The following is a 15456-nucleotide window of genomic DNA, read 5'->3' on the forward strand; positions in this document are numbered from 1 at the left end:
ATGGATGATCATCAGTATGGTATGATGGATCTAACGCAGTACCTAGATGGAAGGCCTTTATTTCCTTCAGTTTCACCAAATCTGACACCAGATTTATTATGTGGTAACCAACATTTCGATATGTTAATGGCTACTACTACTACTCATGTGCCTCAGCACAACAACTATCTTCCTCATCATCATTATCATTATCATCACGGGTTTCTTCCCGAATCTAGCACCGTGGCAGCTGCCACTGGAGCTAGTGTTAGTGGTGGGTGCACGTTAAGCGCGATGGAGATGGAGGGTGGAAATGGGAGGTGGCCAAGGCAAGAGACACTTACACTACTTGAAGTTAGATCACAACTTGATTCTAAGTTCAAAGAAGCTATTCAAAAAGGTCCCCTTTGGGATGAAGTCTCTAGGTACATCTCTCACAAATTCTTAACCTAATTCTTTTAAAACAAATTGCGTGACAGAGTACTTTTGATTACTTAATTATATTATTTCTCGCGATTGTTACTACTAAAAAATATTCATTTTCTTAATGAAATATGTTAGAAATTGCTTGTAGAAACTAACAGAGGTGAAGTCACGAATTTTGCTAAGGATGTGCCTTAAAATATACCGTAGTAGTAATATACATGTACAAAAAGTAAATTTTGGACCATATATTTAGTATAATCTTCTATATTCACTGTATAATTTTTCGATTAAGATTTTCAACTAATTACTCTTCACTATTTCCAACAGTATTCTGAACATTTTTGGAAAATCCGCATATTTCTGATACTTAAATCACTATTTTATATAACCTAAATCTTTTAAAAACACACTTTCTATGAACAAATTGTGTGACAGTCAATTTTGAATTACTTAATTATATTATGTCTAATGATTATTATTATTACTACTACTACAAAACACTCGTATTTTTTATGGAATTTTCGGTGAAATTTATGAGAAATAGCTTGTTGAAACTAATAGAATCAGAGTCAGAAATTTTAGCCAGAATAATTAAAATATACTGTAGTAATATACATGTATAAAAGTAATTAATCCTTTACATTCACTGTATAATTTTTCGATAAAGATATTCAACTAATTACTCTTCACTATTTCCGATGGAAAATCCACAGATTTCTGATAGTTTGAGAACCAAAATTTAACTATATACTAGTTTAATTTACATCTTCTTCCTCCTTTATTTTTAATTTCTGGATAGGCAAGCAACCTCTTTGAGTGAATTAATTAATTTGGTTACTATTTTTGTGTAAGAAAATGACACTGAAGTTGAAGAATGAGGTGTACTTATTTTCATCTTTTTTTCTGATAATTTATCAGCACATAATTTGAGAATGAGTAGTCTTATTAATTCAAAGGACACTTTTTTACTTCATTTTAGTTAAAGAAAAAATGGCAGAATATCTTTTGGAAGGCCAAGTACCCTATTTTATCATGCTTATGTCAATATCACTTGAACTTGTTGCATCATTTGGTTTTAGGGCTCCTTCCTTAGTTTCTTCTCCGTCTCTGTTTTAATTTATATGACACTATATTTTCTAAACGAGTAACTTTAAATGTCTCGTTTTACTCTTATAATCACATTAAACTAAATTCCGTTCTTTTTTTTAAAAAAAAAACAATTACTTAAAACTAAAATCAAACCAAAATATTCATGGGTGTATCCTTAATAACATGCTTTTATAACATGGTCGGTTTGATTCGATTCTTTTTATTTTTTTGGTTTAAAACAAAACCAATTTTTTTTAAAAAAAAAGTTATCTTTATGATTTGGTTCAATTTTTCGATTTTTGCATGAACACACCTACCTGACCGGTTTATAAGTTCTATGGGTTTTGTTTATGTGTGACAAGTCTTTCTCTCTGGATTGAAACTTCGTATCTAGTCAAATAACGTTATATAGAATAAAATAGACAAGATATTAAGTATATCATAATATTCTATAATTATGCTACTTATTTAGTTTCCTCTTCTTCTTTTTTAGGATTATGTCTGAGGAATATGGATATCAAAGGAGTGGGAAAAAGTGTAGGGAGAAATTTGAGAATTTGTACAAATACTACAAGAAGACTAAAGATGGGAAAGCTAGTAGACAAGATGGTAAACATTATAGATACTTTAGACAACTTGAAGCTCTTTATGGTAAAACAAGTAACACAATTAATACAAACACATTTCATCATCAAGTACACTACAATCAAGAACCTCATCATTGTCCTAAGCTCTCTGACAACAATCTCTATGATTCCTCTGATTCTGATGACTCAGATAATTCGTCTAATGATGAAAATGATGATTCAAAGAGGAAGAATATTAAGAAAAAAGGGAAAAGGAGTTGGAAAGGTAAGACAAGAGACTTTATGGATATACAAATGAAGAAATTAATGGAAAAACAAGATATTTGGTTAGAGAAAATGATGAAGACAATTGAAGATAAGGAACAAGAGAGGATTTTAAGGGAAGAAGAATGGAGGAAAAAAGAGGAAATTAGGTTAGAAAAACAACAAAAATTTTGGGCTGATGAGAGAGCATGGATTGAAGCGCGCGACGCAGTTTTAATCGATACATTACGTAAATTAAATGGAGAAAAAATCATGAAGAGTAGTACTACAAATTATAATGATGAAAATGGTTCAATGTGTTATTGCAACAAGAAGCAAAAGGAAATGAATTCATTGAGTTCATCATGTTATAATAATTTCCAAATCAAGAATGAAGAAGAAGGGAGAATATCATATTGTGAAACATCAAGACATGTGCCAAGTATTCATGATACAATTGATGATGGCTATGTTGCTCGAATTCTTTAAAAGTGTAGTATTGCATGTTTCACGATAATATTTCTGAAGAGTCTGAACAAGAAAAGAGAAGAATTTGTGGTAGGAGGTAAGTGGTTTAAATTTGACTGTGGTATTTTTGTTTTATTGAGGCTGCTAGTTGATTAATTACTATTTTCTTGTGGAATTTAGTGGGATTGAAGTTGACTAATCCTAGGAGATTAGATTTGGATCTATTTATATCTTAATTTTTAATTATTTCTAGAGATATTCTTTTGAGATTTCTTTCTTCATATATGTTGGTCTGATGTGCTTAATATTTCTTTAATTTTTTTTCTCTCTTTAATTTGTTGGTTTAATTTCCTCCTGGCTTCTACTTGTATTTGCTAATCATATAATTAATCATCAAATGCCTTGTAATATTCATTTTCTAACTTGAACATGCTGGAATAATTTGGTATTTTTCCTTAATTAATATCCCTAATTTTTAAGGACTTTGTAGTGGTGAAACACATAACACAATATTTACAGTAAGCTTTAATTTCTTATAACTTTTCTACACATTATTTATAATTTTTTTACACTAGCTATCAGATTGTCCATAAAATATTTTTAGGAAAGTTTCTTTAAAATGAGGAATTTGAAATCTTACAAATGAGATTTGTTACCTATATATGTAACAGATAAAGATGACATGATAGTGTATTTGTATCACGATTTCTTAATAATCGTAGTTACATGATATATATTAAATTAAAATTTAACATTTATATACAATATAATATTTTTATGAAAGGATATCACTTGACACCCCTTGAGTAGGTCCGCCCCTGCCCACAACTCAAACCCACATTCCATTTCACCACAACTGTCTTTAAGTTTATAATTACAACACAAATATTACCATATATATTCTCACCTCAATGAATCGTTTAATCATATGATAAATCAATATGATTTAACGTGGAGTAAATATTTACCCATTTATACTATGGTTTGCAGGGCTTATTTACATACATGGTCAGATTTTCCAATTTGGATAATGAGGTGAAAACTAGACAAGTACCTTTGTTATAGTATATCACAGTTACTTGTCAAATCAATGCCATCATCCATGCATATATAATATTTCTTTCTTTTTTTATGACACAACAATTCATCAAATTTTCATGAAGATTTGTTTAATAACTTGTTTGGAGTGAATATAAATTGTTTTGGAGATTTTAGAAAAATATTGGAAGAAGACAATTTATTTCATGAGAAAAGAATTAAACAGAGAATAAAGCTAGGAAACTGATTGATCAGTTTTGCCATTTCTAGTCATCTTGTGAGTCTAGAGGGGAAGCTTCTTACTCCCTCCTCCGTCTCAATTTATGTGATACTTTTCAAATTTCGAAATTCAAATAAGTTTATTTCTGATCGTAAATTTTTCATATAGCTTTTGAATATTTTGAATTGTAAATCATTGTGACTTTTACGTAGTTTACAAATATATAAATTTTATTTCAAAAATTTGAAGATTTCATGCGCAAATTTCCAATTAAGCATAAATTGTTTACTCTCGAAAAAATAAAAAGTGTCACATAAATTGGAACAGGGGAGGTATTATTTTACTACATTCGTCGTTTCAGTTTGTTTGTCTAGTTTGAGCTACGCACGAAGTTTTAAGAAAATACAAAGAAACTTTCAAATTTTGTGGTGTTGAACTTGAAAAAATATTCTTTAATCTTATGGTTTTAAATCTATCATGGAAAAAGATAGAATTGAAAGAATTACCAAAAAATTAAATTAAATTAAATTAAATAGACTAAAAAAACATAACACGAATAAATTGAAACGGAGAGTAACAGACTGTCCACAAGAAGACTGATAAGAAACGCTATCAGTAAATTCAGTACTATTCATCATTAATACTACAAGACAGATCGAAAAGAAGAAAAAAAACCACCTTTAATATGTAGTATTGTTGATTTGCCAACATCTTACACTGCTCAGATACAGATCTCTGCAAACAATAGTTTCTCACACTATTCATCTAATTATGGATGTAGTGTCCACGATGATAATAATTATAATAACATATTTAATATGATTTCCTGGGGTCAGCGTTTTAGCTGGAAAACTCTATTATAGAGTTCAATTACTTAAGGGGGGCGATAGTTTGCTTAATTACAAATTACTATGTATTAATTATTTTCGAGATACACTGTATCCGATACATGACTCACAAATATTCCATATGTATACGTAACTGATAATCGCAGAGGGAATCCGAATCTTGAGTGAACCTCAAAGCCATACTAGCCTGGAGTTATTTCTTTCAATGGATAGCCAATTCCGTTTCAGGTACGACAAGTCCATTATGCACTTGAAGTGAGCTTGAGTTTGCCTGATCGTCTGTAGGATTGGCTTTATGAGAAGGGACTTGAGATACAGGGTATGTTCATTGTAGATCTATGATCTCACACTAGAATTATTTGAAAATGAAGTAACATAAAGATAATGACATGCAAAACCAAAGTTTAATATGTAAAACCCCATCAACAGGGCATAAATTCGATAACATAATCTAGATTAACAAACTAATAAAGATTAAAGACCCCTACAATGTCACAAAGCCGACGTTTCTCAAGCTTTTATTGAACAAATATTGTGACAAAAAGAAAAGACTAGCACACTATGACCAGTAAAAGACACTTCTAGTAAACCATCCTGCAAAACCTCATCATCAAAACAGAAACCAAACAGAATAATGTCCTAATACTTGTAGTCCTTGACGTGAAGGCTCTCGGAAGCACCATCGCCCAAGTTGGAACTACCGGCATACTTTCCGAGGGTCGCCTCAGAGTTGGCCTTGCACCTTGTGAGGAGTGCAGCTTGGGCCTTCCCAATATTCTCCTCCTTTCCTGACCAGGCCTTGAGGGTGCTCTGCTGGAGAGCACGTCCGAAGGAGAAGGAGAGGGTCCAGGGCTTCTTGGTTTGAAGTTTGTTCATGGCGTTGAGGTTGCGGGTGGCCTCTTCCTCACTCTGACCACCAGACAAGAAAACCACAGCAGGAACAGCAGCTGGCATTGTTCGCTGCAAGGCACGTACAGTGTACTCTGCAATCACCTCTGGTGCAACTTTAGGGGCATCAGATCCGGGAGTGACCATGTTGGGCTTCAACAATGTACCCTCTAGGAGGACATGGTGGTCATTGAGAGCCTTGTAGCAAGCAGCAAGAACACGCTCTGTGACATCAGCACACTTTTTAATGTCATGGGATCCATCAACAAGGATCTCAGGCTCAACAATGGGGACAAGACCGTTCTGCTGGCAGATGATGGCATATCTGGCAAGGCCATTGGCATTGTCATTGATAGCGAGCTGAGATGGCTCGTTGGCACCAATCTTGAGCACTGCACGCCATTTGGCAAACCTAGCACCAGCTTCATAGTACTTTTGACAGCGCTCCGCAAGGCCATCAAGACCCTGGGTAGTTGTCTCACCATTGGTTCCGGGAAGCTCTACGGTACCCTTGTCGACTTTAATTCCAGGGAGGACTCCACCCTCCTTCATAACATCTACAAAAGGCTTGCCTGCAGATGCAAGTAAAAACTGTCAGAATATCATGATGTAAAATACTCAAGTGCAATTACCAGATAAGCCGAAGATCATTAATCCAATTTCCACACACGAAAAATACACATTACAATCATAATAACATACCAGCTGCAGTCTTCTGATAAAGGGTTTCCTCAAACAAGATAATTCCACTAAGGTACTGAAGAGCACCAGGTGCGCAGAAGAGCAGCTCTCGGAGAGCCCTCCTGTTTGACTCGACATTCTCAACATTAATGCTAGATAGACGCTTGCCAATTGTGCCAGTAGATTCGTCAGCAGCAAGGATACCCTTACCAGGGGTAGCTATGTATGCAGCATTCTTGATCAGTTCATCTGCATCAATTCCAATATCCATTGTACGTCAGCAACAAAAAAGGTACTCAACACTAACAGATCAGTTAATGAATAAACACCATTCAAAATAGAAAACTAAAGCATCAACTACAGAAGGCAGGTACATCAACACTAATAGATCAATTAATCAATAAACACCAATTAGCAGGAAACAACATTCAGAATCAAAACAATCTTCATTCCAAGAAAGCATTCCAGAATCCAGATTAATAACACCCTAGAGCGAACAAATCTAACATAATAAAACTGGAGCTAATGGTGCTATTCAAACATTGCCGAGTGAGCTGCAGATAAATTGAATAGCAACGATCTACAATTGGAGCTAATGGCGCAAAAACAAACATAATACACTTACTACTTAATAACATTCACTCCTTCAATTTTTCAAATATCTTTCTTAAAGATGAGCATATCAACTATTAAGCCCCTCAAAAGTTGAACTGTTCACTTCCCTTATTTTTTCAACAAGTCAAAAGAGCTAAAAGGCTTTGGCTTTTTACCTCAAAAAGTAACTAAATCTACTTCTGATAACAGAGTACTACTCAATAGACAAGGAATCACAACATTATAAAAAGGAAAAAAGAACAAATATTGACACTTTTCTGAGGATGAGTTCAAAGAGAAATTTTTCAACATATTTCATCATAAAAATGACATTTTTAATATAAATTTCAACAAATTGAAATTTTAATTTTGAATTTTTAAAAATTAAACAGCCGAATGCGTGCAGAAATTGAAGTTCGTTAGCCTTGGCACTGGACTATTCATTCTAGTTGAAAGGATACAGTAGAAAGAGTATACACAACACTCTCGCGCAAGAAATCCAGTAAGGGACCTCACTAATGAAGAGCTAAACAACTAGATCAAACTCCAACAAACCAAAACAAAAAGAGCACAACCAAAAATAATGTCCAAATACATGCAGAAAACTAAGTAAAATGGCCCTCGCACTGAATAATTCATTCTAATTTAAACGATAGAGTATTGGAAAGAGTATAAAACACTCTCACACGAGTTCCAGGAAGGGAAGGGCTAAACAACTAGATCAAACTCCAACAAAACAAAACAGAAACAGCACAGCTAGAAAAATGTCCAAATACATGCATAGCACTAGATGATTCATAGTTGGAAAGAGTATAAACACGAGTCCGAAACCAAAAGGGCAACTAATTTTTTCGAAAATTCCAAAAGGGCAACTAAATTATTTATCAAACCAAAAGAACAACAAATTTTAATGGCGTCTAAATCAGGATTTCCGCCGCAAGGCGCAGAAACCCATGCGCCTAGCCTTGTAAGGCTCAGCCGCCTTGAAAAAAACAAATAAAAAAAGAATTAAAAAACTAACAAGGCTACTTGCCCCTTGGGCCTTGTAAGTCTTCTTTACACATTCACTTTCACGTGAAACTTTCAGTATTGAATCAAATCAACACTGTAGTTTTGCGTGATTTATTTTTACAGTATTGAATTAAATCAACACTGTAAAAGTTTCACGCGGTATATGTTTCAACGAAAATAAAAATTAAAAATTAAAAACTAACAGTGATGATTTGATTCAACACTGAAAGTTTCACGTGAAAGTGAAAATATGTAAGGACTTACCAAGCACAAGGGGCAAGTAGCCTTGTTAGTTTTTAATTTTTTTTTATTTGTTTTCTTCAAAACTTTTAGTTTTTTATTTTTATATGTATAGTTTTTAATTAATTTTTTTAAAATTTTGTTTGTTTGTTATTTTAATATAATATTTTTTTATCACTTTATCTAATAATTTTTTACTACTAATTGAAGTATTTTAATATAGTATTTTAATACTCGTTTGTTCTCATTTATCTAGCAAGAAGTCTCTAACTTATCATGTAATTAATGTACAAAACTCTAAAATGTAGAACACAACTTACATTAAATATTTTTCCACTTATGCTTGCAAGGAAATGAAAATAACTAGGGACAGTAATTTAATTTAAAATAAGAATAAAATCAATAAATAAATTAATAATAGCTCAAGAAAATAACCAAAATTTTTATAAAAAGTCTGCAAAGGGCAGACAGCCTTGCGCCTTGTAAGGCTCATGGCGGCTGAGCCTTACAAGGCTAAAAGCTGTTGTGCCTCGTAAGCCTCGTGGATTTCCACGCCGAAAACCCTGATTTAAACGCTGTTAAGATTTATTATCCTTTTGATTTGCTAAATAATTTAGTTGCACTTTTGGTTCCGAACTCGTATAAACACTCTAACACAAGAGATCTAGGAAGAAACTAAACAACTAAATCAAACAAAACAAAATGAGCACAACTAGAAATAGCAAAAAAATTCTTCAACCACCACGATCTGAAAAATAAAATGGAGACCAACCAGATCTGGGATCTATGAGCAGCAGACACAGAATTAGGATCAAAATAAGCAAAATTAAAAATCAGTTCATTATTTGAGAAGGAATGAAGATTGAGTGTGAAATTTTACCGGCGTATTTTCCCTTGTAGCACGACATTGTTATTGCTTGGACGATGAAGAAGAGTGTAGAAGAGAAGTTTTGCAGAGAGATCAAAGACAAATGGATGAGTGGGAAAAATTTTAGGTTTAATATAGCGTGCGCATCGTTGTTATCGCCAATTTGCGACCCCTTCTGCACGAAAATTGAGGATTTTTTACCCTTTTGCCCTCTACAAACTGGTGTTTATTTTTTTATTTTTTTTTCTTTCGATATTTAATATTCGAATAGCTTTTCGACTAAATTTGAATTCATATACCGGGTGAAGCAAAAGCGATTACCTATGTAGACTTGAATCTAAGATCTTTGATTAAAAATAAAAAATCTACCGTACCAAATAATTCTTATTTTTTTTCTTTAAAAGCTCGTGTTGTTTGCCTCTTTTAAAATCTTTTTTTAAAAAAAAAAAAAATACAGACAAATTCATGTATTACATTTTTGTTTTGATGGTTGTTACTTGTTACAGTAGTATACTCTCATTGTCTCATAGTCATCTTATTGAAAATAGTTGTTTCATATTAGTTGATTATCTTACTAAATTAAGAAAATATTAATTAAATTTTTTTATATTACCTTTATAATTAATTATTTTTAAGAGTGTTCACATTTGTTTGTATAATTGCCAAGAATTTTTTAAGCTATGAATTATAAAAAAAAAAAAAAAATTATTTATGATGATTTCTTAATATGTGTAAAAAGATAAGTAATATGAAATAGAGTATATTTTAATGAATATAGTATTTGAACAAATATTAAGGTTCTTAGAGTTTATTTTGTGAGATTACATGTGATGTTGTGGTTGAAAATTAAACCTCCATTGCATGCAAATAAACATTAATTATGGAAAATTCAATCTATATTAAAATATTTAAGGCTGATAGTATATAGTTTAAAGGCGATTTAAACTCCAAATTTCAAACAAACAATAGCTAGATTAACTAATACTAATTAATTAGCTGTCAATAGCCCAATATGCTTGAAGTTATTAAAGGCTTTTTTTAGAACAAATTAGAAGTCAAAATCAGACTATGTGCAATTGTGCACCACGAAGAATAAAGTGAGGAAGTAATAATTTAATTTTATTTGTTTCAATTTGTTTAACTTTTTTTAGTTCATTAAATAAAGTGATATTATTTTTGGTAACTTTTTAATTTTAACTTTCCACACATATATAAGATCACAAAACTAAAAAATATTTTAATACATTTAATAATCTTTAATTTTAAATTATAGTAAAATTTAAAATCTTCTTTACGTTCTTAAACTCTATGTTGCATCAAAATTCAAAACAGGTCATTCAATTTGAAATGCATGAGTAATATACATTCCAGAAGCAGTACAATTGGAAGCATCTATTTTTTGTATTTTTAGTTTTTATTTGCACAAAAATATTGACCATGTGTTAGATTTCCAAGTCATAGTCAGATTTTGTGCACTAGAAGAATAAAGAGAAGATTTTAATATATAGTCGTACTTATCTTTTTTTCCAGAAGTAACAACTCACATAAGTGATGATTAATTGACTAAGAGCCAACAATCACTCTATATTCACAATTAAAACAAATAACCCAAAGATATATTATTGAAGGCTAAAATACGATGGTAATTGAAATGATTAAGATTGGACACAAGGTTTATAATTCCGTTTTCGTTGAATGCAAGGTTGTTCATCAGAAAATTGGGGAATCTAATAATTAAGTAGGTTTTTTGTGAACAAAAAAGGATTGTCAAGATATCGAGGATGATAGACAAAAAAGTTAAATGAGTTATAAGGGGTAATTAAAGAAAAATATATAGTAGTACTTATCTCTTTTTCCAGAAGTAACAACTCACATAAGTGTGATTAATTGACTAAGAGCCAACAATCACTCTATATTCACAATTAAAACAAATAACCCAAAGATATATTATTGAAGGCTAACATACGATGGTAATTGAAATGATCAAGATTGGACACAAGGTTTATAATTCCATTTTTGTTAAATGCAAGGTTGTTCATCAGAAAATTGGGGAATCTAGTAATTAAGTATGTTTTTTGTGAACAAAAAAAGATTGTCAAGGTATCGAGGATGATAGACGAAAAAGTTAAACGAGTAGGAAAGAGTAATTAAAGAAAAATAATGTTGAGAGTGGGATTTGAACCCACGCCCTTTCGGACCAGAACCTTAATCTGGCGCCTTAGACCAACTCGGCCATCTCAACATATTATTAATACTTCCTCTTATAATGTTAAAAATGAACAACTACTTTAAATCTTCTTTAGAGTATAGTAGTTTCTTGTATATCTCATAAGTTACATAGATTATATAAGCGCATCTTTTCAAATAAGCAAATTTCAAAAAAAATTCATATTAAGCACACAGAATTATTGAAAAAATAACGATGTTACTACATAATAACTATCTAGTCATAATACGAACTCTAAACTGAAAAAATCAATAATAACATAATATTCAGTATAACTTTATAAAATTAAATAAAGTCCAAAAGAATAGTATGCATACAACATTATTTCTATCTTGTGAAGATAAAAAAAAAATACTTAAGAAAGACCTTAATAAGGGAAAATTAAATTATATACTAAAAAGTAATTTCAGCTTTTGAAAGAAGTTTGTATCTCATGCACATTTCCTTTGACGAATTTAGACAAAAAAAAAATTAATTTGATTTAAGATTAGAAAGAAGCTTCGGAATGACTACAAATTAATTATTACCAAAAAAAAGACTATAGATTAATTAGCTTCATTTAACGATCATGTATTAGCAATTTTAATTCATTCACCTGTCATGTATTAGGACTACTACTTTTTGTCTTTTATAGGAGTAATATTCTAAAATTTAATTATGAAAAATCAAATATGCAATGTATGTATCAAGAAAAGAAAATTGATGTGGTACATTTAATCTCTTTAATTTTCAAGCTATTTCTTATTTTAACACGTATGTATATAAGTAGGAAAATTCTTTCATAATTCATATCTCCACAACACATACATGTGACGTTCCTTATGGAGGGCAGACTGATGAGGACGGATAAATAGGATTGATAGACTTCTGAAGATGAGGTTTACATGATATTTTAGACGAATTTCACATTGAAATATTGGTATAAAAAAAAAGTGAAGAGTTTTATAAGACATAACTCAAGTTCACATGATACACATACTTTTATATTCAGAGTTTGGTGTGACTGACATAAATCAAAACACAATTCTGTGTGGATTTAGAAGCTCAAAGTAGACAATACGTATCATGATCTTGAATCGTGTCAATACAATATAATTAACTACAATTCAAACTTCGTGATTAACACTTGACAATACGGTCTTTATAAATTGTTCTTGGTGTTGTTTCAGTTTTGACTTCTAACAAGTATTTTTTTTTTAAAAAAAGAGTTATTAATTTATTTGAAAGTGGATATTCTCAATAAATTCAAAACGCCATGGATTATTCAACGTTAAAATGGATTTTACCAAACTAATTAAGGTATCTTAGAAAAATATTTTATTCAACGAACAAATCTAATTATCTCTTTTACCAAACAAAACAAAACAAAAAAGTAAAAGTAATCTTCATTCTGTCTCAATTTATGTGACACATTTTTTTAGTTCGTATAAAAAAGAATGTAACCTTTTCATAATTGGAAATATTTAATTTTAATTTTTTCCTTTTATTCTTCATAAAATGTTTATAGTCATCTAAATTTTTAAAATTCTTTTTTAATAAAATAAAATTGTGACACTTTTTTTAGTTCGTATAAAAAAGAATGTAACCTTTTCATAATTGGAAATATTTAATTTTAAAATTTTCCTTTTATTCCTAAAAAAATGTTTATAGTCATACAAATTTCTAAAATTCTTTATTTTTCTTACATTTTGTGACACATTTTTTTTAGTTTGTATAAAAAAGAATGTAACCTTTTCATAATTGGAATTATTTAATTTTAAAATTTTCATTTTATTCTTAATAAAATATTTATAGTGATACAAATTTTTTTAAATTTTTTTTCTTAAATTATGTTTTAAGTTAGACAATATTATATAAATTAAAACGCAGCAAGTAATAATATAGAATTTTCAACCATTTGGCAGACTTCATTTATGACTGGTTGACTCCCTTTCTAGAATTAGCAAAAACGCAACCTTTTTTACTTTTCTTGCAGAAATTCATTTTCTTTTATCTAAAAAGTGAAACCATTATTTACTTCTTTTTTAAATGGAAAAGAAAGCAAAATACTTATTTTCGTTCATGTGACTTTTGCCAAACTCTTTAATGCCATTCTCTCTAAATTATTGTTTGCTATTTATACATACTCCCATCACCATTAATATATATTATAATTTTTCTCTTCATATATTCACTCATTTCTTTCTCTCACACAAGAAATTTAAAGAAGAAGATCAATCTCTATGAAGTCTATGCTTAATTTATCTCTTATTTCATCTTTCATTATACTACTACTCATTTCCCAAACAATATCGGCTCGTCTTCCTCCTACAAATAATCGAGGTACGGACAATTTAATTCTATCGCTAAACAGTAAAAAAAATTCGTTAATTTTATTTAGCGATAAATTACTAAAAAAATGTTAATTACATGTTTTTGAGCGATAGATTAACAATGAATTTCGTTGCTAATTCCTTCTCTCTCTATCTTTTTGTTTTGTTTGTGTATAGTCCCTTTATTTATTTTGTAACGCTTATAATTAAGGTCCAATTATGGATCGTCTAGAGATAAATTATCATTAATGATTAATATGCTTTTCATATAGATATCAACAAGATTGAAGCTAATGGGATTATTCATTCAATTCCCACACAAGAAGAAGACTTCACCAATGTAAGTTCTTTTTTCAACTTTGATTTTGCTTTAAATGATTTCGATGTGTGTGTGAATTAGAAGATTCAATTCCCATTAATTTTGTTAAGACATAATTAATTACATAAAAATATGTCATTTCTAAAGCTTAAGCCTTTTGTTTGACACTGCAGCAACGCAACATAACATAATAACAGAACAAACATATATTCTGAATTTGAGTTCACTGTCAAAAATCAGGTTAACACGAGAGGCATGTTAAAAAGACGTAATTAATAAATAGAAAGTAACTTTTACACCCTCCTCCTAAAATAATTGCCGCTTAAAAAACTCAAGACTATAATTAGTAATTATTTCCAACTATATCCTCATATTAATAAATTACTTCCTCTTATGTTCAATTCTAAAAAAGATCCAATAAATAGGGCCAGACATGTTATAGTAAATGATTACCTTGTATTTATTATTTTTCTACATGAACATGAAAAAAGTTAAAACGAAGACTTATTTTGAATTTGAGGGGATGTATGAGATGAGATAATCACGCAGTTCAAAAGATTTTAACTTTAATGAAACTTCTTCCTTCTTTTTTTTTTAATAAATTGTCTTTTATGGTTCTTGAACAGCTCATGGGGATGGAGGAATGTGAAGACAGAGATGAAGTTTGTTTAAATAGAAGGATGGTAGCTGAGGCTCACTTGGATTACATATATACTCAAAACAAACCTAAGCCCTAAAGGCTAAAGAGGGATTAATTATCTCTACATTAAACTACAAAGCTTATCTACTTGTAGAAGAAGTTTAGATATGATATTTTATACCAACAAAAGTATTTTTAATTAATTTATCATAAGATGTAGCATTAGTCTATTAATAATGGAGTATATGTTTTATGAGCTATTAATGAGTAGTGGAAACTTTTAATTACTCTTTTATGCGTCTTCACAAGTATATGGTGATTTGAGATGTTTCACTTAGAGGCATATTTTTTTATGTTTGAAAATCAATCTTATTAATAAGCGACCTCCACTCTTTTTTATCTAGAGTCATGTCTTCAATAATATGAAATTGTGCAATATGTTGTCTAATCACCTCTCTCAATACATTTTCGGCCTACCTCTACCACTCTGTCTATCCCTTACAATCAATCTCTTACACCTCCTCATTGGAGCGTCTATGCACCTCCTCTTCACATGTCCAAATCATTTCAGTCTCGCCACTTAAACCTTTAAGAAGTCATAAAATTGTACTATGGCTAGTGAGACATAAATTCTCTAGGAACTAAAGTCATGCCCGAACATAACTTGAGAAATATCATAATACAAAAATATAAACTTACTTCCCATAAGAAAAGGTTGTTTGTTTTGACATAAATTAAGACCAGCACAGAATAGGGACAAATGTGCAAATGACCGTTA

The 15456-nt window shown here is 30.5% G+C and overlaps 3 protein-coding genes and 1 non-coding gene across 4 annotated transcripts; 2 read left to right on the forward strand and 2 right to left on the reverse strand.

Annotated features, from left to right (window-relative positions):
• Positions 1-2813, forward strand: LOC125807022 (trihelix transcription factor PTL-like). The gene is made up of 2 exons (XM_049486773.1): positions 1-404; positions 1988-2813. The coding sequence occupies exons 1-2, from the start codon at positions 1-3 to the stop codon at positions 2811-2813; spliced, it is 1230 nt and encodes a 409-aa protein (XP_049342730.1).
• Positions 2814-5280: 2467 nt separating this feature from the next.
• On the reverse strand, positions 5281-9388 carry LOC125807024 (fructose-bisphosphate aldolase 6, cytosolic). The gene is made up of 3 exons (XM_049486775.1): positions 9193-9388; positions 6489-6716; positions 5281-6358 (listed from the first exon to the last, which is right to left on the reverse strand). Exons 1-3 carry the CDS (start codon positions 9218-9220, stop codon positions 5538-5540), a joined length of 1077 nt encoding a protein of 358 aa, XP_049342732.1. The 5' UTR covers positions 9221-9388; the 3' UTR covers positions 5281-5537.
• A 1953-nt stretch (positions 9389-11341) lies between these two features.
• Positions 11342-11422, reverse strand: TRNAL-AAG (transfer RNA leucine (anticodon AAG)). Its single transcript has one exon. It is a non-coding gene; the product is annotated as a tRNA-Leu (tRNA).
• Positions 11423-13546: 2124 nt separating this feature from the next.
• Positions 13547-14971, forward strand: LOC125807028 (putative phytosulfokines 6). The gene is made up of 3 exons (XM_049486778.1): positions 13547-13729; positions 13992-14059; positions 14665-14971. The coding sequence occupies exons 1-3, from the start codon at positions 13630-13632 to the stop codon at positions 14773-14775; spliced, it is 279 nt and encodes a 92-aa protein (XP_049342735.1). The 5' UTR covers positions 13547-13629; the 3' UTR covers positions 14776-14971.
• The last annotated feature ends 485 nt before the right edge of the window (positions 14972-15456 follow it).

The sequence above is a fragment of the Solanum verrucosum genome, unplaced genomic scaffold, assembly GCF_900185275.1.
Source record: "Solanum verrucosum unplaced genomic scaffold, falcon-dt-bn FXZP01000196.1, whole genome shotgun sequence".
In the NCBI taxonomy this organism is placed as follows: domain Eukaryota; kingdom Viridiplantae; phylum Streptophyta; class Magnoliopsida; order Solanales; family Solanaceae; genus Solanum; species Solanum verrucosum.

Excerpts from the sequence above, each read along its gene's own strand:
- LOC125807028 (XM_049486778.1), top strand. The coding sequence starts at position 13,630 with ATGAAGTCTATGCTTAATTTATCTCTTATTTCATCTTTCATTATACTA. Across the intron at positions 13,730-13,991 it reads TCCTCCTACAAATAATCGAG|ATATCAACAAGATTGAAGCT; the intron begins GTACGGACAATT and ends CTTTTCATATAG. Across the intron at positions 14,060-14,664 it reads AAGAAGAAGACTTCACCAAT|CTCATGGGGATGGAGGAATG; the intron begins GTAAGTTCTTTT and ends GTTCTTGAACAG.
- LOC125807022 (XM_049486773.1), top strand. The coding sequence starts at position 1 with ATGGATGATCATCAGTATGGTATGATGGATCTAACGCAGTACCTAGAT. Across the intron at positions 405-1,987 it reads CTTTGGGATGAAGTCTCTAG|GATTATGTCTGAGGAATATG; the intron begins GTACATCTCTCA and ends CTTCTTTTTTAG.
- LOC125807024 (XM_049486775.1), bottom strand. The coding sequence starts at position 9,220 with ATGTCGTGCTACAAGGGAAAATACGCCG. Across the intron at positions 6,717-9,192 it reads CTACAAGGGAAAATACGCCG|ATGAACTGATCAAGAATGCT; the intron begins GTAAAATTTCAC and ends GAATTGATGCAG. Across the intron at positions 6,359-6,488 it reads TTATCAGAAGACTGCAGCTG|GCAAGCCTTTTGTAGATGTT; the intron begins GTATGTTATTAT and ends TTGCATCTGCAG.